At 41.5% G+C, this 22,430-nt stretch overlaps 1 protein-coding gene across 2 annotated transcripts in view; it reads right to left on the bottom strand.

Annotated features, from left to right (window-relative positions):
* Positions 1-2,424: 2,424 nt before the first annotated feature.
* The window catches only part of SLC6A1 (solute carrier family 6 member 1), a 211,887-nt gene continuing 191,881 nt past the window's right edge, over positions 2,425-22,430 (bottom strand). For both annotated transcript variants that reach the window (XM_075939324.2, XM_089781101.1), the window contains exons 11-15: positions 22,029-22,160; positions 21,298-21,400; positions 20,285-20,385; positions 12,303-12,470; positions 2,425-3,660 (exon numbers count right to left, since the gene is read on the bottom strand). In XM_075939324.2, the coding sequence (XP_075795439.1) occupies positions 3,556-3,660; positions 12,303-12,470; positions 20,285-20,385; positions 21,298-21,400; positions 22,029-22,160 (609 nt within the window). In that variant the 3' untranslated portion in view covers positions 2,425-3,555. The remainder of the gene's footprint in view (positions 3,661-12,302; positions 12,471-20,284; positions 20,386-21,297; positions 21,401-22,028; positions 22,161-22,430) is intronic.

The raw sequence follows: 22,430 nt of genomic DNA, 5'->3' as shown, positions 1-22,430 counted from the left end.
TACTGCATCACAACTGGGACCAATATATTACTTCTTGTGGGTACCATAAAACATGTTTTGCGGAGGGTTGGGGGTAACGTTTTTTCTTTACAAAGGGAAGTGGGTAATGCGCATCTGATACTTGCTCGGGTGAATAATTCTTATACTAATCTTTACCTTGGGCTAGATTCTCTATTGCCTTGTATTGTCCATAGTAGTCCATACAGTTAATGTGTTAAAATCCCTCCCTGTTAAGCAAAGCTCTTAAAGCAATGGGATTTAGCCTGTACTGCAGTACTTTGCTGAATCAATGTCTTTTGCCTGTGGAAGGTGGCTATACATTGCTTCCTATACAACTTGCAAGGCAGGAGGTTCAGGTTAACTACATTCCATGAGACTACATGAGGAAGGATTATCACCCGTTCGGGCAAAAGTCCTTTTCCGGAAAAACTGTTCCGGAAAAGGGCCAGTGTAGACAGTACAGTAGTCTTTTCCGCAAAAAAGCCCCGATCGCGAAAATGACGATCGGGGCTTTTTTGCGGAAAAGCGCGCCTACATTGGCCACAGACGCTTTTCCGGAAAAAAGTGCTTTTCCGGAAAAGCATCCTGCCAATGTAGATGCGGTTTTTCCGGAAATACTTATAATGGAAAACTGTTCCGTTTTAAGCATTTCCGGAAAAGGGTGCCAGTGTAGACGTAGCCATATTGTTTATTATTGTTTAATGACAGATAAACACACACAAAATGTTACAACACTAAACTCTTAATAGTTTGGCATCTGCTTCATGGGATAAGAAAATAAAGTGATTTGAAAAAAGCTTGTTTTCACCTAGTACAGGTATCATAACATCACATCATTTAATGTATAATATAACCTTTATTTTTTCTAAACTCTTGGAAACGTACATAACAATCGTGCTTTATTTATGACACCATTTATAGACATTAAAATGCATCTTAATTTATAAATATTGTACATTTGGTCCATAGAATAAGTTGCAATTTACTAAATAATACTGTACTCTTTTAAACAGGCTCTGTATATATTTTAGAATATGTATATATTACATATATATTTTTATATAGAGATAGATTTGCTTGGTGTTTAGAGAATAATTCCTTATTGCAAAAAGCATATATGATCATACAATAATTTTTCTTCTTTAGGGCAAATACTACAAAAAGATACAACTATTCACAGTTTACACGCAATAATTCTACAACACTATGTTTGTGCTATATATGATAATAGTCTGTACAGAGCTCTGCTATAGAGAGGTCTGCCAAACATCTGTCATAATTGTTTACAATTAAACATTTAATACTGCATTTTTCTTAGAACAACATGGGACTCAATTACATTAAATAAAGCAAAAGTTGGAATTTTTATCCTTAGTCTAATGAAAATCACAATTATCATGTGTATATATGATTTGTACGTATGGTGTATGTTTTTTCCTAAACCCTGAAAACTTACAAGACTTGAATTTAGGAATGAATTCAGCTAAAGACATGTAGAATGTATCTTTGATTTTAGAGTATTTTTACAGTTGACCTACTGTATGAAACAATTTAGCAGCTACTAAACAATACTTTGTGATTTTATGACATAGGTTGAAATATATGTGTATATATATATTCTACAATTATGTGCTTGACATTCTGAGAATAATACCTTATTGCAAGAACATATGTTTGTCAACTTCAGACAAAAACAACAAAAAACCCAATGTTCACAGTTAATGTTTTTCACATAGTAGTTCTACATAAATTGTGTGCTATCTAACATTGTACTTTGCACAAAAGTTTGCTGAAAAAGCATGTTTCATTGCACAGTTCTGTCACAGTCATTTACAATTGAACATCGAATACTGCATTTCCCATAACTCTTGCCATCCTACTTATAGCTGCCAAATAAGTAACACCAAATAGGATCTGATCTTGCATTTTCTATACAGGAAGAGCTTCAGTGGGAGATTTAATATAAAGGAAATTCAGAGTAGAACCCATAATGCTATTTATGTTATAGCAATAACCTTGTGCCTTCATCACCACCATGGACAATATGAAAAAAAATCAAGAAAATAAAAAATAAAGTCTTCAAAGTGCTAGAGCAGTCTACAACTTATTATGTACTTGTTAGTTACAAACTGTGTTGAAAGATCTTTAAAAAGACTGAATACAACAGTCCATGATTTAAAGCCCTAACTTAGACTCATATGGAAATGGTTCAATATTTAAACTGTTGTTTTGGTTTTTATTTTGGTGGCAATATGATATTCTTGTTTATGGAGTAATATAATCAGAAACATTAGGGCTGTGTCTACATTGGCATCCCTTTCCAGAAAAGGGATGCTAATGAGACACTTCAGAATTGCAAATCCGCGGGGGATTTAAATATCCCCCGTGGCATTTGCATTTACATGGCTGCTGCTTTTTTCCAGCTCGGGGTTTTTGCCGGAGAAAGCGCCAGTCTAGACGCGATTTTCCGGAAAATAAGCCCTTTTCCAGAGGATCCCTTATTCCTACTTGAAAGGATCCCTTATTCCTACTCGCGTCTAGACTGGTGCTTTTCTCCGGCAAAAAGCCTGAGCCGGAAAAAAGCGGCAGCCATGTAAATGCAAATGCCGCGAATTTGCAATTCTGAAGTGTCTCATTAGCATCCCTTTTCTGGAAAGGAATGCCAATGTAGACACAGCCTATCTGTATTTGGCTACAAATAATTTCTGCTGCTTTAACTTGGGAAGCTTAGGAAGAACTTATAATAGTTTCATATTACTGTACTATGTATTTTGCTAAAAAAATTGAATGAAATATTATGCTTCTACTGTGTGTATCTAAAAATAGACATACAATGATTCAGTATATTTCACTATAAGACCATATTATTAGTTTGTGGAAGTAAGTGCGGCAAGCCTAAGTGTAAATAATGTATTTAAGCCAGTATGCAAGAAATTGTTTAAACTGTATTTCTATAAATATGAATCAAACTGAACCTATACCAGGAAAGGTTTATAAATATAGCTAAACTTAAGATGTTGGAAAAATAATGAAAAGAATAAAAAAGAATAGTGTTTACTAATACGAATTTCAAGGGCAAACTTTTCACTGGAAATCATCTGTTTACAAAATATTTTGCCTGTAAAAAACAGCTTTCAAATTTAATCGCACATCCTGCAAAGTCAGAAATAACAGTCTTGGGATTCAGCTGTAAGAAATATATCATTAAACTACTAGAAATCATCAGCACAAAACATCAAATTGTTATGCTAAAAGATAGATTAAAAATGTCCTGCACCTTAGTTTACAAATTCCAAGATAGTTAACTCTTATTGTGAAAGGATAAAAACATTAACAGTCTGTGGATTGCCAGAAAACATAACATTGTCAACATCTGAGTCCCCCCACATGATTTGATCGTACCCCCCAACAATTCCCTAACAGGGGTGATGGGTTGTGTTTTTTTGCCACTAGAGGTAGGTAATTATATTCTCAGACATAAATTTGTGGTCATATGCAACCATTTTTTTGTTTTGTTTTTCCAGAGTACCATTTGTACCTCTCCAATACAGAAATTTAGATATATGCTTCTTTGTTTGCGGAGTTGCTTTGCTGGGCTTGGTCCGGACAATTTTCAGGATGAGTAATGTCTTCACTTGGCTGAATCATTACTTGGATGCGCTGTTTAAAAATGAGTGAGAAGTCACTGAATATTTCTAAACTTTTCATTCAAGTCTTAGCTAAACATCTTTCTCTGGACATTGCTGTCTATTCCACCTGGTGATGCAAAGATTAAAATACACAGGCAGTCACATTTGCTAAACATTTTAGTAATGAACTCCAGTATAGGTGAGTATTTGGTCTCCTTAATCAGGACAGGAATGGGAATAATTTGTAAATGGAATCAGGTGCATTAACATAAAGACTGAAGTATTTCAGCTAAGCACTGAAGTGCTTTACTGGAATTCAGCTTTATCAAGATGAAAAGGGTGTCAGCTAGGCAAATCATGCATTTTTAAATCTTGTTTCAATTATTGCACATCATGCAGCCAGACACTGGCATACTTTTGACATTGTGTTAAAGAAAACAATTTTTAATATAGATACATGGCCATAAAAAGCTTTTCCTCCCTAGCATAAAACATGGCTTCAGCCCTAATAGGGCTGTTGTGTAACTTAAACATTTTGGCTTACATTATGCAAGATTACTATTCTTTCCCCCCCTTCTATGTTTTATTACTGGGGACATCATATGCAAAAAAGGGGTCTCTGATCCTTAATCATTTTTCTCACTTGAAATCAAAATCCTGCATTGGTAATCCTGACCTAGAGTTTTTTTAACAAAAGGCGGTCAGGATTGAATCTTTGATCAGCAAGTAATTTTTAGAGCTGATCCAAAAAAGGAATTTCTATTCTGTGGGAAATTCCAACATTTAAACATTTGTTTTCATTCTGCAAAAACATGAAAAAAAATCTTAACTAGAAAATGACTCTTCAGAAGTTCACTTTGAGTTTTGGATAAAAGTTAACAGAGTTATAACATTATCTGCTTGGTTTGCCTATGTGACGTAGTGGTTTGCCTATGTGACCTTGCTGGTTGCTATGCTGGGCAGTGGGTGGTGAGTGACCTCCACTGGCTGCTGGCTGCAGCACGGCCCAGTAGGGCAGGGCATGAGTCATTATGCAAGGGGGCTTTGAACCTGTCTGACCAATTATCTCCCAGGGAGCGGAACAATGGGAAGAAGGGGAGTGGACTGGGGGCAGGGCTGGAAGTGAGTGAGTGAGGTTTCTGACTGGTATCATGGAGGAAGCAGCCTAGGCAATGGGCTGGGATTTAGGGGCCCAGGCTCCCCCATCTCAAGGGGGGCTGAGACATCCTAGGCCTGCCCTGTAACCAGATTCCATCTGTGCTGTGCTGTATCCTGGAGAAGCAATAAACTCCCTCTATTCTACTGGCTGGTGGAGTCTGTCCATGCCATTACGGGGGTGCAGGAGATGGGAAAACCCCAATGCGCTGTCACAGCCTATTTATAGTTAGTGGTCACATACAATATTCAGTTACTACTTACGGTTTATGAAAGCTTGATGATGCTTTAAAATGACTAATCAAACGTTATAGATTTAATCTATTAAGTTATTCATGTCTGTATTATCTACTAATTGTGTATCAATCTTAAATTAAAGGGTAATTAAATTGGCCAACTTCAGTCATGGTATCACATAGCATGGCTATAAAACAAATCTGCCCCTAAGATTCTATTTCCATACAAATGCCCCAGCACTCATAATTATTAGGAAAAGCAGAAGGGAAGAGAGATTCCAAAAATATTTCAGTCAAAAATTAGAATTTTTTTCCATAATCTTCCATGAAACATCAGCAAGGCTTTAAGGCTGAGTGATGACAAGGGTTTGGGCAGCAGATTTGAACAATTCATAAGCCATCACCAATTGATTGTGTTTAGGGTCATCTGTCTTCTTGCAGGGACTTAAGGAATAAGGAAACCCTTGCCATTGGGGTGGATGTGTTCCTACACCCACTGCAAATGGCAACATTTGCAAATACTGGGAGCTGTAGGTCCCAGTATCTCCCTGTGGCTTCCAAACTCACTGGGAACTCACTGTGGCTCCTGGAAATTGTGGAGAACTCACCACAGCTGCTGGGAACCATGGGGAACTCACTCATTCCTCAACAGGCCAGGACAGGAGACCCGTGAATATACAGAACCACAAATAGGGTCTTCTGTACTCTAGAAAATCTGACACAAATCTGAAAAGCTCTGGTACCTCCAATCATGAATCACAAGAATCACAATGATGTTTTAGCACAGAAGATAACATATATGTTCAGATATAATCTATTTGGTGATGACTTTGTACACTGACATATAGAACATTTTGCCATTCTATAGCAGCAGCTGTCTGGCGGTCTCAAAAAGCTTTAAAAATATTAAGGGTGTGAGCCATTCAACACCCTTATTAAGTTGGAAGTGCTATCACTCCCATTTTATATATGGGAAAATGACACAGAGTGAAGTTAAGAATAAACTTCCAGAATAAAATAAGGCCTTTATTCAAGCTGTTTAATTAAAAGACTAAATAATGGTAAAGCATAATTATAAGCAATGGACTTGATTTTCAGGACAATTTCCCAGTGATAGAATAGCACTGTGGTATGCTAGGCAGCCAAGAATAAATTAAAGCAACCGCCAGGCTACTCAGGAGCCAGAACGGCTCCAAGACTGGGAGAACACAAAAAATGGGTGAAGGCTTTCTTTGCTGCTATCCAGTGTCCCCGCAAACCCCAGCTTAACCACATCACTGGATCTGGGACAATGTCGATGGGAATACTTCTGGGTAGCCTCAGGAAAGAGTTCTCTCTTTCAGGTTCAGAGATTCAGGCCATTGTGATAATCTAGTCAGATTTCCTGCATAAATCATGAAACCACACCCACTGATTTTTGCATCAACCCCACAACTTCCAACTGAGCAATAGCATATCATTTACTTAGAAAGGTTTCCCTTCTTGAATTACAAATTTTTCAGATGACTGAAAAATGACTATGCCCCAAGATCTTCATTTCCCTTATTTCTGCAGGCCTTTGGCAAGACCTTTCAGGGTGCAAACAATGATATTGAGCAAAGATACTCTCCCCTCTACTAAGCCCATTTCTGAAGACAGAGCTGTCACTCGTGTCATGGCCTCATGGGATATCAGTATGCCTATATACCTTTTAGGAGCTGGGGTTTTTGAAATACATTTTGTGGTCACTTTCATACATACTAAAGAAGCTGGAAGGTGCAGAACCAAACACACTATGTTGGCTTCACATGGGCTGTCAGACAGGTAATTTTGTTGCAAACCAGGAACAGGTAGTAGCTCTCCTGGTGAGAGGTCCTGTGTAGTGAGCATAGGCCTCTCCTGCAGCCTTTGCTCATGAGAGTAATCACAAAAGATAACTTATGCATGTGGATTACAGCATGTGCTCTCCAGATACTCTGCTGATTTTCCAGTCTCAGCAAGAGCAGAGATATAGGTAGGAGTGACTAATTTTTAATTCCTTCAGAAGGATAGCCAAGTTGTGGAGTTGTGGTAGTCTGTAACTAGAAAAACTTAAAAACAATGAATAGTCTAGAAGTACCATAAAGACTAACGAAACATGTAGATGGTACTGAGGGAGTTGGCAAATGTCATTGCAGAGCTTTTGGCTATTATCTTTGAAAAGTCGTGGAGATCGGGAGAAATCCCGGATGACTGGAAAAAGGCAAATGTAGTGCCCATCTTCAAAAAAGGGAAGAAGGATGATCCAGGGAATTATAGGTCGGTCAGTCTTATCTCAGTTCCTGGAAAAATCACGGAAGGGATCCTTAAGGAATCCATATTGAGGCAGTTGGATGAGAGGAAAGTGATTAGGAATAGTCAGCATGGATTCACAAAGGGCAAGTCGTGCCTGACCAATCTGATTAGCTTCTATGATGAGGTAACTGGCTCGGTGGACATGGGGAAGTCAGTGGATGTTATATACCTTGACTTTAGCAAGGCTTTTGATACGGTCTCCCACAATATTCTTGCCAGCAAGTTAAGGGATTGTGGATTGGATAAATGGACGGTAAGATGGATAGAAAGAGAGCTAGAAGGCCGGGCCCAGCGGGTAATGATCAATGGCTCGATGTCAGGATGGCGGTCAGTTTCTAGCGGAGTGCCCCAAGGTTCGGTTCTAGGACCGGTTTTGTTCAATATCTTTATTAATGATCTGGATGAGGGGATGGATTGCACCCTCAGCAAGTTTGCGGATGACACTAAGCTGGGGGGAGAGGTAGATACGCTTAAGGGCAGAGATAGGGTACAGAATGACTTAGACAAATTGGAGGATTGGGCCACAAGAAATCTGATGAGGTTCAACAAGGACAAGTGTAGAGTCCTGCACTTGGGACGGAAGAATCCCAAGCATAGTTACAAGCTGGGGACCAACCGGTTAAGTAGTAGTTCTGCAGAAAAGGACCTGGGGGTTACAGTGGATGAGAAGCTAGATATGAGTCAACAGTGTGCCCTTGTAGCCAAGAAGGCTAATGGCATATTAGGTTGCATTAAGAGGAGCATTGCCAGCAGATCCAGAGATGTCATCATTCCCCTTTATTTGGCTTTGGTGAGGATGCGGATCTGGAGTATTGCGTCCAGTTCTGGGCCCCCCACTACAAAAAGGATGTGGACACATTGGAAAGGGTCCAGCAGAGGGCAACCAAAATGATTAGGGGGCTGGAGCATATGACTTATGAGGAGAGGCTGAGGGACTTGGGTCTGTTTAGTCTGCAGAAGTGAAGAGTGAGGGGGGATTTGACAGCAGCCTTCAACTTCCTGAAGGGAGGTTGCAAAGAGGATGGAGAGAGGCTGTTCTCAGTAGTGACAGATGGCAGAACAAGGAGCAATGGTCTCAAGTTGTGGTGGGAGAGGTCCAGGTTGGATATTAGGAAAAACTATTTCATTAGGAGGGTGGTGAAGCACTGAAATGGGTTACCTAGGGAAGTAGTGGAGTCTCCATCCCTAGAGGTGTTTAAGTCTCGGCTTGACAAAGCCCTGGCCGGGTTGATTTAGTTGGAATTGGTCCTGCCTAGAGCAGGGGGCTGGACTTGATGACCTTCTGAGGTCTCTTCCAGTTCTATGATTCTATGATTCTATGATAATGAACTTTCCTGTGTACAACCCACTTCTTCAGATGAATGGAGCATTAAAAGTCCAGATCCAAGAATAAATAAGGGAAGAGAGCAAGGGGAAAAGGGGAAAAAAGGGGAAAAGTAAAAAAAAAGTGAATTTGAGTGTTTCAGTTTCAAGAAACCGATAAGAACAATTTGCACTTACTCTTAGTGCCCATTGTTGAGTTGGCTAAGTCATTAGGATGTGGAAGGTAGTGTGCTAGCCAGACAATGTCTTTATTCATACCTCTATGATAGGAATCAAACTTGTAAATGAAGTTAAGTTCCAACCCTTCCCTGTGTATTTGGCTTGTGGAATTGGCCTGAAACAACACAGTGACTTGGAGATCCATTAATGAGTTTCCTGGGCAGGTTGAAGTGTTCTCTAACAGATTTTTGTGTGTTGCCTTTTTGGATATCTGATTTGTGTCCATTAATTCTTTCTCATAGAGACTGTCCAGTTTGGCCAATGTACCTGGCAATTGCTGGCATTTGATGGCATAGATCCATGGCTCTGAAACTTTTTGGGCTCTGGAACCCATTAAATGCATAAAAATTTATGCGGAGCCCCAGCGGTCCACTGATTGTATGTGTTGTGCCTATTGATGCTGGTCACGTTAGACTTCCAAATTTTGTGAAATTTTGTACATATATTTATCAACTCGTGTATTTTATTCATAAATAATAACAATTAAATCATTTACTTTTTAATTCAGATTTTAAAGCACAACATTTTTTATAAGAAAAATTACTATTTTTTGCCCCAAATCAAAAACAATCATTATTTTTAGTGAGAAGAGTGGGCTTGCTTTCTATTCTTACAAAGTTCTTTAATGTCTGGCTTGATAGAAGAAAGCTGGATTCACATATCTGCTTCTGCATCCAGTCTGTTGCAGTATTTAATTTTGGTTGAAGTGAATGAAGAAAATCCAGTCTTGCATAGATAAGTAGTGGCGAATGGGAGGAGTATTTTAACAGCTTTCTTCGATAACTATGGATATTCTCCTCTGATACTGCACCAAAATTCCAGAAATGGTAGTTTCTCAAAGGTTGGTTGTATTGAGGAATCCAAAATCATGTCAATGAAAATTTGTCAACCTCGCGGAGCTCCTGGAGATGTCTCGCGGAGCCAAGGGGCTCCGCGGAGCACAGTTTGAGAAACACTGGCATAGATCTCATTAGTGAATATGCAGTTAAATGAGCCCCTGATGTAGTGGCTGATGTGGCTGGGTCCAGTGATGAAATTGCTTGTGTAGATGTGTGGACAGAGTTGGCACTGGGGCTGATTGTAGGGGTGGTCTCCTGGATGAGTAAGATGGAGGCGTGCTGGGTAGTTACTAGAAAGAATTTGTTTGAGGTTAGGGGGTTGTTTTTAGGCAAGGATTGGCCTTTCTCCCAAGGCCTGTGAGAGTGAGGGGTCATTTTCCAGGATAGGTTGTAGATTGTTGATAATGTGTTGGAGGGGTTTAAGTTGTGGGCTACAAGTGATGACAAGTGGATGAATATCACAGAGGTATGAATAAAGACATTGTCTGGCTACCTTCCACATCCTAATGACTTAACCAACTAAAAAATGGGCACTTAGAGTAAGTGCAAATTGTTCTTATCAGCTTCTTGTAACTTGAGGATATGTCTACACTAGCCCCCTAGTTCGATCTAGGGAGGCCAATGAGGGTGACCGAAATTGCAAATGAAGCGTGGGATTTAAATATCTACATATATTATACCATCTACATGTTTTGTTACTCTTTAAGGTAGTGTTTCTTAAATTTTTTGAGACTATGGAACACCAAACAATAATATTTCTTTATGTGGAACACCTATGAAATATTTTCATTAACATGTTCCCGGCCGGTCACCATTTTAGAAATTGACTAGCCCGAAGTAACTGCCCGCGTTTACACGCGGCAGTGAAACAGGATTCCGAATTAAAGCCCTAACTTGAATTAGCTGTTATTCCTCCTGCAATGAGGTTTACTAGCTAATTCGAGTTAGAGCTTTAATTCGGAATCCCATTTCACTGCTGCGTGTAAATGCGGGCAGTTACTTCGGGCTAGTCAATTTCTAAAATGGCGACCGGACGTGAACATGCTAATGAAGTGTGGGATATTTAAATCCCGTGCTTCATTTGCAATTTCGGTTGCCCTCATTAGCCTTCCTAGATCGAACTAGGAGGCTAGTGCAGACATACCCTAATTCACTTTTTTTTTTTTAACTCCCTTCCATTTCCCCTTGCTCTCTTCCCTTATTTGTTCTTGGATCTGGACTTTTAGGCTATGTCTACACTGCACCCCTTTTCCGGAAAGGTCCCTTATTTCTCTTAAAATCAGGAATAAGGGACCTTTAGGAAAAGGCTTTATTTTCCGAAAGATCCCAGTCTAGACTGGCACTTTTTTCCGGCAAAGCACCGAGCCGGAAAAAAGTGGCAACCATGTACATGCAAATGCAGCGGGAGATATTTAAATTCCCCGCTTCATTTGCAATTCTGACTTGTCTCATCTGCACCCCTTTTCCAGAAAAGGGGTGCAGTGTAGACACAGCCTTAATGTTCCATTCATCTGAAGAAGTGGGTTGTACCCATGAATGCTCATTATACCATCTACATGTTTTGTTACTCTTTAAGGCAGTGTTTCTTACCATGGAACACCAAACAATAATATTTCTTTATGTGGAACCCCTATGAAAATTTTCTTTAAAAAAATTGTTGTCAGACAAAAAGAGACAAAACCAAAGAAACAACAAAACCAAAGAAGAGGTTAAGGCATACCTATGAGTTGTTCATGGAACACCAGTGTTCTGCGGAACATAGTTTAAGAAAACTGGTTTAATGTGTTGCTAGACTATTAGTTGTTTTTTAAGTTTTTTAATTCCTTGCGGGAATCATAATTTGTATTGACTTCTGGGGGGATTATGTGCTTCAGCAGTGGCCCAATCCTTCACACATTACAGAGGGAGAATTCTTAATCATCCTCACTGGGAAGTTTGCCTCAGGGAGGACTGTAAGAAAAGGCAACAGAGTTCAGATTTTCCGGTCTGCTAAGGCCACTTTCTGCTGCTACACCAAAGGGACAGGAGAGGAGGAGGTGTTGGTTTGGGGCAAGCTGGGAGCAGGAAGATGTAAGAGACCTTATGCTAACACCACAAGTTAGAGTAGGATCCTTCCCCTTATTTCTATATTGTGGTGAGGTCAGGCAATTACATTAATCTCCCTGTAGCTCAGAGCATGTTGGATGTAGTGACGAATAGGGGTTCAGGTCTTTAGTAATGTCACAGCCAGAGCCTCATGATGTCTAACCCCAATGGAATCAAGGGAGCTACACTGACTTGCTGCTAAAGATTTGTCCCCCGCCCCTCCAGATCCCTATAACTACATCAACCTTATCACAGATCAGCTGTGCCACAGTTGGCTACTGTGTTAGGAGTAAATTGCACTTAGTGGGCTAAAGATTGGCCACTTTGCCATCCTTGTACATTATAACTGGTGTTATGGTAGCAAGATATGTTACTATCTGACACCTTCAAAACTACTACATTTCCACATTTATCTTTTGAAGCAAAATTACTGTGCTAAGACAACTGATGCCAAGGAAACTAAGCATATATAGCTTGCATCATAGAATCGTGCACAACATTACCTGTTTTAAGGAGCCTTTTAAGGTAAGAAACATATATGCCATGTAGCCTGGAATCAGCACCATAGAAGAGAGCGCCATGAACCAGCCAACCCCTTGGCCCCATTTTGGGAAAACATAATTGCCCATAGTGAGAGGAGTCATCTGCACAGCACTGAAGATAAACACTCCCTGGAAAAAAAAATGGAAAAAACAGTGAAGCTTGACTGTGACCTACATTCATCAAACCACTTTGCTGGAGTTCCTGTGTTCAACCCTGAGACTGCCTCCAACCCCATGAAGCAGAGAGGAGAGGAAAGTGGGCAAAAAGTGTCTCCTTACCTCCTTGCCCTCATCACCGAATCCTACATGTGGGTGGGGGAGATCTGCCACAGCTGCAAGCCGGAACAACCCTCCTCTATCCCTCTTCTATCAGGCCTGCTTTATCCCTGCCAGCCAGTGCAGATGGGCCACTGAAGAAGGGGAAGTGAGCTGAGGCCAGGAAAACAGCAGGCATGGCCTACTTCTCCCACAGAGTTAGGGGGAAGCAGGAACTGAATTCTGGCTGAATTTTTGGCTCTGCCCTGCTCTGTGCTTACTGGGGGTTATATTGCAAAACTCTAGTCTACCCTGTGAGAAGCCAAGAATCATTAGTCTGAGAAATGGAAATTGTTTAACTACTTTAGGCTTTGTACTTTACTACCCTGTAAAATGTTAAAAGGTGTAATAGTTACTAAAACAGATGTGAATCTATGGTGTACATACTGGCTGCATTGGGCCAAAGTTTGACTTGTGATGACTACAACCCAATATCCCAAAAGTGATGACCAACACGGTCTGTATGTTTCTTGCATAAACTCCTTGACCCTTTACCATCCTTAATGCATATTCCTTTGGCAGGCTGTCTCCACTCTTTGGAATAGATCCTGGAAGGTATGCATGTATGGAACTTTACCAGAAGATAGAATAATACTTTTGCAGTATATCCAATATATTTGAGAAAGTTTGTCTGTGAGTGAGCAAGCAAGTCTTTCTGTCTGTCCATTTGTTAAAGAAACAAACGGTAAGCACTAGGACCACCAAATTTAATATTTGGATAATCTTATCCTAACTTAAAGCAAAGACAGGGGTTGGCTATGTCAGGAAAATGGGAAATGCCAGGAATGGAATTGTTTTCCATAACACAGGATGGGAGGGATCCAAGAGCAGAGACAGTTATACTCTGCAATGACCAGTGAGCACAAGGGACAGTTATACTGCGGAGTAACCACAGGCTGCACCAGGAAGAGAGTAGCCAGTTGGATCCAGAGTTCTCCATGCCATCAGCCATGGGCAAGTGGCCCTTTTACCCCCAAAACCTTTTCCCCAGACCTTGGTGGCAGTGCCAGACAGATGGAAGAGGAGAACATTTTTTATGTTTGTGCATCACTCCCTCTTTTAAAATGTGTCCCTAGTTCTTTCTCATTTTAGCTGCATTTTAGTATGCATTTGCACTGGTTTCCGACCACCAGGCCACAGACCCATGCCAGGCTGCAAACCGCTGGCTGCCCGGCCACAGCACACTGCCAGGCCACGCCCATGCCTTGATGATTGGCTCAGTGAGACTTTGGAGCAAGGTCCAATCTGCCCAGAAACCCCCCTTCTCCTTTCACTGAGATTGTCTCTTTTCCCTACACCCAGTGCTGCGCTGGCTTCTCTGCATGACACTACCTTGATGTGAGGGATACTACCTGAGCCCAGGAGTGGGAGGGTCCCAGGGGCAGGGGCTTTAGTGCAGTAGGTTGCTGGCTAGAACCCAACAGCAGCAGGCAGGGGCTCTGGGAGCCAGGGAGAGGCTTAGCCCCCACAGCAGGAAGCAACTTGAAGCTGCTGCTCGTGGTAACTCTGGGCCATGCTCTTGGCCAGATCCCCGAGTACTGGAAGGGGCTGGTGTTGGGCCCCCAGAGCTTGGGCTGCAGCCAGGAGGGGGCCAGTCCTGCCGCACTCCAGGAGCCTCTTCCAAGGCAGCACCCGCAGCCTGGCCAGGGCCCTACCCAGCCTAGCCCCTGTCTCAGGGCAGGCAGTGCTCAGAGGACAGATAAGAGAGATCTTGCCTCCCGCCCAGGAGTGGTGGCCCCGGTGTCCTGGCACTGCAAGGGGAGGGTTTGGCCCTGGGCTGCTTCCAGCTGAGCTGGCTGCGATTCCTGCCTGGGGCCCACAGAAGCTGCCACCAGCACCCAGTCTGTGCAGGGCTTGGGGACCCAGCCCTGGTGGGGAGAGTTGGGAGGGGCTGAGGGGTGGGGGCAGACAATGGGGTAAGAGGGAACAGGGATGTGAGAGGTGGGAGCAGGAAGGGGATGCAGGAGGCACTGAAAGGAGGTTGGGAGGATTCAGGGGAGACTTAGGGGTGGATGGGAGCAGGGGTGCAATAAAGGGAAACTCTGGTGGGGGGATCACAGGAGGGAAAGGGGAGGATGTGGGGAGGGGAGGCTGGGTGGAGACTGCAGGAGCAAGAGCAGCCTGGCTGGGGAAGGGAAAGACACAGAGCAGGGGTTGCACAGACGGGGAGGGAGAGATACAATGGCAGCTGCCCCACCCCAAGAGACAGGAGTAGGGAGGGGAGAGGTGACTAGTGGTAGTACTTGGGGCACCAGCTCCTATGCCCCTGACAACATTTCAGTTGTTAAATGCCCCCTGCCCCTGTGTGTGCCCCTCTCTGCACCCCTCCCTCTGCAGGCACCAGTTGCCCCTGGGGGAGGGACTGCCCCACCCAGCAGCCAGAGGGGAATTCTTTCTGTGATTTTTTTTAGCACTGTAAATATCTGCAACCTCTGATAAGTTACAATGACATGTATTGTGTGCAGGCAGATGCAGTGTAAAATAACACATGACCTCTTAACATTAATTACCATAATAAATATGCAAATAAAATGTTACCAGTGTGCCAAAAGTTTGTGAATGGGTTTGCCGGCCCATGGTATAAAAAAGGTTGGGAACCACTGTATGTATTGGATTTAGGGGACAGATATATTGCATAGGCTGCTTGTCAATTTCTTACTGCTGAGGAAACAGAGTGTGTCCATTTGGAATTCCCAACTTAAAACTGGTTTGGAATCATTTGAAAGATACCTTTTCATCATTTTTGCAATAGAAAGTTTGGAGGGGGAGGGGGGGTTGAGTTGCAATCCCATAATCTAACTTTAAACATAGGATTTAAGGAAACATGCTAAATCAAAGCAAAGCATGTCAATTGACCTGAACTGAACATTTAGTGGTTCACAAAAGTGAGATTTTGACTCCCCATCCCGATTTACAATGAGAGTAAAATCTTCACTTCTCACAGGATGGGCAAACTTCTCTGCTGAAATTTGAAGATAAAGTGGACTTACTGTAGAAGAATACAGAATAGTAGGTCAGTACTTCCACACACTAACTAGGTATAATAGGACTGACTCTTTTTTGTAAGCCAGGGAAAAGTATTCAGCATACTGTGTGCAGTATGGAATACTATTTGCCTTGTATTGCTTCAGTGTACTAACTGAACTTGCACTAACAAGTGATGCTCATCTAATCCCCCATTCATTTTGTTGAAAATATTATCTCTTGATATGTAATGTTGTCATTTTTCTGTAAATTCATCAAATTCAAAATCCCTTTCTTTCCTAGCCTGCTGCAAAAGGCTAACGCAGCATCCCGCAGGGGTAACAAAGAAATCAAAGCTCACTTCACTCACTAGTTCAGCCTTTATTTGCAAAGGCCACAAATAGAAAGTTTTGCCAAAGAGGAAAATACAATAGTAGCTTTTAAATCATATTATCAGCACCTGTAAACACACAGTGATCAATGGATTACAGAAATAAAGATTTTTAAATAAAAAGCAATTATGCTCTCCTCACTCCTTCCATTTCCCATTGCAATTTTTTCAGACTTCCAGACAATATTTTAAAATTATTTTTAGAGAACTGAGAGGTGGGTCACTGCATTTGGGGAATGGCTGAATGCAAGGAACACTCAGAGCCCTGTGTGTCACTTCTTTGTATGGCTATTACAAATGATTGCTCATTAATCCTTTAATGAGAAAGGCACAAACTTTAACGATATGACTCCAGAATCTGCACACACCCATCTGTACATATGCTGTGTCTGGCACCCAACGAAGAGCTAGTTTCTGATTCCCTCATTTGCGGTGAGTGGTATCTAAATAATTCCTATTTTCAGATGTGACCACTGATGAAGTAAGTTTTTTTTTCAATGTGAGGATAGCAGAATCTGCCTCTGAATATGTAATAATAATCTTTCTGAATAGGTTGCATCTCATAATCTCTAATTTATACAAAAAAAGCAGCACATTTGTAAAACAGGCATGGATTGCAGTATCAATCCATGAGCCTCCCAATCTGAAGAGGTATTTCTCCATCTAACCAGTGGTCTCTAATTTTTCCTTTTGTGTGTATGCATTATGCAGTTTTCCATTATATGTTTATATAACATTGAATGATGTGAGCTAGAAGGTTTAAAAATCCTAATGATCTGTTTTGGTAATGGGTGCTGTGAAAAAGGTTACAAAAATGCCAGCTAATGAAAAGTAATGTGTAATTTTTATAACAATTAAAATTAATTGTTAATACATTTATAATTAGTTTAGTGTTTCTCCCTAATAAATATAATATATGATAATAGATAATTAGATATAGATAATTTTGTTGCCATATTGGTCATAACCATAAGCAAAATTCATTAATTTGACCAGTAGAGAGGATCTGCTGAACCAAATCACACTATTCCATGTTTAAATATTCAGTAAGATACTTAAACGTGTATCTAATTTTAAGCATGAATGTAGTTTCAACAAAGTCATGTGCTTAATGTCAGATATATGCTTAAATACCTTGCTGAAATGGGGCCTATACAATTATTAGAGCTGATCAGTAAAACCCTGCATAGATGCAAAATTCGCATCAATATCCACAAAAATTAGCTGTGCATATCTGCTTTCACATCCATGGATGGAAACAGATGGATTTAAACAGATGTCCCCAAATGTACAGGGTTCTAGATACAAAGTTTGTATCTGCATCTACATCTGTATCTGCAAAAATGAGCCATAGATGCCCATGATTATAAAATGGGTATCTGTGGATTTGCAGGGCTCTACTGGTCAGCAAATATTTCCTTCCCTTATGTATGGGAAACATTGATAGAAACAAAATCATTTAAGTTAAAACTGTTAGCAGAAATTATGGGCTTTGTAATAAAAATACTGAAAGTTTTTAAAAATTTCTAATGAAAAATTCCCAGGAAAGTGGACAGACTCTGTGGAAATTTTCGTTTTAGTCAAAACCCTAAATTTTTAGTCTATCCCTTCAGATTATATTAGGAAAGATGAAATTATAACTTATACATACACAAATGGGCAATATTTCAAGGCTTTTCTGGCTATTTTTTTGGGGGAGGGGTTAAATCTCAGATTTAACACTGCATCAACACTGTGTGTTGAGTGCCCACAGAGAAGGTAGAGCAGAAGGTAGATCAAGAAACCGAAAAATGGAAGGCAGAGATCTTTCTGATGTAAGGAGACACAGTGATGTTCATTAAATATTTTCTCAAGTGAGCCATTTATTCCCTTCAATTCAGTTAGCTAAAACTCTTTCTCATTTAAAATAAGCCTGCAGATTAAAGAGTAAAACATCCATTAGGTTGTCAGAAGCAGATGCCCTCAATAGTGCATTTTATATGCTGGGATTCATCCTCACTATCTTGAATCTGTGGCATTTCAATGAAGTTGAGATACACTAAACCAGCAAAGCCCATGATATTTACATATTACATTCCACTGGTTTACATGACACTTTTGGACAAAAGCCTCTCAGCGGGCCGTATCCGGCCCACTGAGGGCTTTGATCTGGCTCGGGAGGCAGTTTCAGGCCCTGCCTCCTAAACACATTGCCTCAGAGTTGGAAAGGTGTGCAAGCCCTCCTAACCGCTTTTATTGAAAGGGCTCACATCTTCCCCGTGTGCAGGGAAGGTGCAAGCCCTTTAAATAGGAACAGTTCAAAGGGCTCCGCATCTCTGTCTCCCTGGCAATGCGCTAGAGGCCCAGGGAGCGGCGAGTCCTTTTAAGTGCTTCTTTTTAAAGGGCTGGCACCTTCCCTGTGCCTGTCAGGCAGAGTGTTGCCTCACAGCCACAGAGAACAGGAGAGCCCTTTAAATAGAAACAGCTGAAAGGGCTCACAGGTCCCCGCTCCTCTAGCGTGATGCAAGAGACACACAAGCTCTTTTCAGCTGTTTCTGTTTAAAGGGCTCTCATGTCCCCCATGGCTCCTAGGCAGTGCTGCCTGACAGGCCTGGGGAAGGCAGGAGCCTTTTAAACAGAAGCACTTGAAAGTCCTTGTATCTCTCTCCCTAGCAACACACTTGAAGCCAGGGGAGCTGCGAGCCCTTCCAGTTGTTTCTATATAAAGGGCTCTCCTGTTCTCTGTGGCTGTGAGGCAACACTCTGCCTGACAGGCACAGGGAAGGTGCCAGCCCTTTAAAAAGAAGCACTTAAAAGGACTCACCGCTCCCTGAGCCTATAGCACGTTGCCAGGGAGACAGAGATGCGGAGCCCTTTGAACTGTTCCTATTTAAAGGGCTTGCGCCTTCCCTGCACACGGGGAAGATGTGAGCCCTTTCAATAAAAGCGGTTAGGAGGCAGGCATGGGGAAGGGGCAAGCCCTTTAAAAAGAAGCACTTAAAAGCAGGAGCGGCCTTGGGTGAGCTGGCGCCCCAGGCGAAACACGCGATCGGCACCCCCGCCTCCAAAGCCCTCAAAGGCTGTTTATCTTGGCGCCCTAGGTGACCTCCTAGTTCACCTGTATTGATGGGCCGCCACTGCTTAAAAGGGCTCAGAGATCCCCGCGCCTCTAGGGCGTTGCAGGGAGCCAGAGACACGAGCCCTTTCAACTGTTTCTATTGAAAGGGCTCACCTGCTGGGTCCCGCATTGCTTCATTGCCTTAAACTGAAGCAATTGAAAAGAGCTCACAGCTCTTCCCCCTCTGGCCCGTTGCCTGGGAGCTGCCTGGGAGGTGTGAGCCCTTTCAACTGCTTCTGTTCAAAGGGCTTGCAACTGCCAAGCAGCTGCCAGACAACAGGTTAGCAGTGAGGGCCAGGAGCTGCGAGCCCTATTATGTGAAATCTAAGCCTCCACCCCAGACAACTCTGGGAGGAGGTTAGCTGCTGGCACCTTCCCCTCTGCTCCAGGTCCCTTCCATTGGCCAAAAGTCAGGGGGCAAGGACAGCAGGCCAAGGAAAGCGCCTAGTAGAGTATCTCCCAACCCTGCTCTTTCTGCCCTTCTGGGTTGGCCCATAGCAACTTCCAAAATTTGTGAAGTGGCCCCCCCTTCAAAAATTATTGGCCACCCCTGTTTTGGGGGCATTCTAGACCTTGGAATAGTACTGCTGTATCATATTGAACAGTGTGGAATATACCATACAATATGTGCCATCTTCACCATCAAACTACTCACCGCTTCTGAAAGACACTACAGGTTGAACTTCTCTGATCTGTGACTCTTTGGTCCAGCAACATCCATAGATACTGGTAGGACCATGGATGTTGCTGAATCCCAGAGTCAGAGTTTGCCAGCGGTCAGCAGTGGAGCTAGGCCTTCAAGCTGGCAGTCTGTTTGGCCAATAGCAGCAGAGTCTGGTGGCTGGAGAGGGGAGCCCAGTGGGGACGCTAGAGCCCCCATCCCTAAGAATCCAGAGGTCTGACCTTCCCTGGTTCAGCAATGCCCGTTGTTCGGGACCCAGGAGTGCTGAAACAAGGAGGTCCAACCAGTAATATTAACCCTAGAATTCTGCTAGATATTTGTTTTTTAAACTGCTTCCAAAAGACTGACGTTCTAAGGGCCTGATTCTCCATTGGTCTTAAAGGAAACGACTTGTATTAATGTGCTAAGACAGCATGACTACATTCTAGCACCTTCTATATCGAGGTCATTCAGATCCCTCATATAATGGTATAAAGAATATTTTTGTTCCTTACTGCCACAATGATAGGAGTAAAGAAAGACCAGCAAAGTTTCCACCAAATGCAAGGTCTGTATCCCACCATCTCCTGGATGTTGTCATAAAATCTGTTCACACCTAGAAGACAGAAATAAAAAGAAAAAAAATTGTGACTGCCAGATGATGAAAACGTAACTGGACTGAGATAATAAAGTGTATGACCTTGCCACTATTCTGTCATCCTCCAAAAAGTTAAAATCTGCAGATCTGTGTTTTGTCCTCATCTGGGATAGCTAATGTTGCATTTCTTAAGAACATGAGAACATAAGAATGGACATACTGGGTTAGGCCAAAGGACCATGTAGCCCAAGTATTCTGTCTTCCAATGGTGGCCAATGCCAGGTGCCCCAGAGACAATGAACAACACAGGTAATCATCAAGTGATCCATCCTCTGTCACCCTTTCCCAGTGTCCAACAAACTGGGGTGAGGGACATTATTCCTGCCCATTCCGGCTAACAGTTTCTTTGTATGTTGGATTCATATGATGCATAGCTGCTTTCTATTCAAACATGATTTAGTTCTATTAAAGATCTCATCCAAAGACCATTACAAGCCACAGAAGATGTCCTACTGACTTCAGTGGGCTTTTGATCAGGCCCACTGATCAAATTAAAGTTACTAAATTGTTCCTGCTTTCCACAAATGACGATGGTTACCGTTCTGGCTTGGACAAGCATAGTGAGATATATAGTAGTCAGCAAAGTCCTTAACTAAAATTCACTCATGGACATGACTGTGTTTTGCATAAGCATGGAACTGGGGTCCCAACCCAATATTAAACTTGCTAGGACCCAGGGCAGAATATGGTATACGTTAGATTTTTACCTTGCTCATGCACAGGTAGCAATTTTTTTCAGCCAGGCTTTTAATCTTCAAAAGAGAAAAATTTGGCCCAATCTATTCTGCATCTCTATGCACCACCACAACAGTAAAGAAGCAACTAGAGCTAGACTGGAAGCAACTAGAGCTAGATTGGAAGAAAACATACCATAGCACCACGATATAGAGATACACTCAAAGAATACAAGAAATAACAGGCTCATTCCGCTTGCAGAGTAGTAGTCAAACAGCTTGAACACATAAATTCCACCCTATGAAATATAAGAAAAAATGACTAAAATTATCCCATTTCATCTGGTATTTGTTTGGAAACAGGTTAATATTTTTCAATTATATTTTGTAGTTATCTATTATTATTTAAAATTGTAGCTTATATAATTACTTTCTGAAAAGCTATATAATACTTAAGGTTGTATTGACTGCCTTTTTAAGAGGTCAGTAATTACCAAGTTCTAAAGTAACAGTAACCAATTAGTTTGCATATGTAAATTACAAACTCCTGATTGGCTCTACATTTAGTAATTTTTCTGTACTAATTTGCAACCAGTCAATTTATCATAATATTATTTTGTTTCATAGTGTTGTCATTTAAGGATTTCAAAGAGCTTTAGGAATATTGGATGCCCCAATATTACCCCAACTGGTGTAAATCAACATAGTTCTATTGACTTAAGTTAATTTTTGCTCCTTGAGCAAATCTTTATAGAATCATGATGGTTTTTGTCAATCTCCATTTTCAGCCCCTTGCAGTATATTTCTTTGTAAATATATTATCTTTAGAGCCACAGTAAAGGAGTTTTTCCATTTTTAACTTTATGAGCTTGATTGAATATACAAATACTGTAAGCGAGTGTTCAAAATCCCTTATATAAAATTTACCTGAGTAATATTGGACAGTCCTATCAGATAGGAAACAACGCACACAACAGCAATGAAGATTTCTCTTCGATTGCGTAATAATTTTGGAAATTCGTCCACCAAAGCTGTTATGAATCCTTCCACAGTACAGAACTGCAAGTAGATTTATAGGTTATATACAACACATTAAAATGGTGGCATTAGATTTAGCGCAATGTTTTTGAACATTCAATGCTGCCTTATAGCTGCTCCCATTAAAGCTAATGGAAAATTCAGTGGATGCAACATAGGTCAATGCTGAACACTTCTGAAAAACCACCTTTACTGGTTATTAAAATCTAAGCAACAAATTATCCTACAAATTAACAGATGCTTCATTACAATGAATGTTGTTTCTTTTGTGATGGAAGAAGAGGTGCATAC

This window comes from Pelodiscus sinensis, chromosome 11 (genome assembly GCF_052426305.1).
Source record: "Pelodiscus sinensis isolate ZL-2025 chromosome 11, ASM5242630v1, whole genome shotgun sequence".
NCBI lineage: Eukaryota > Metazoa > Chordata > Testudines > Trionychidae > Pelodiscus > Pelodiscus sinensis.
This window is presented reverse-complemented; position numbering and strand designations above follow the sequence as displayed.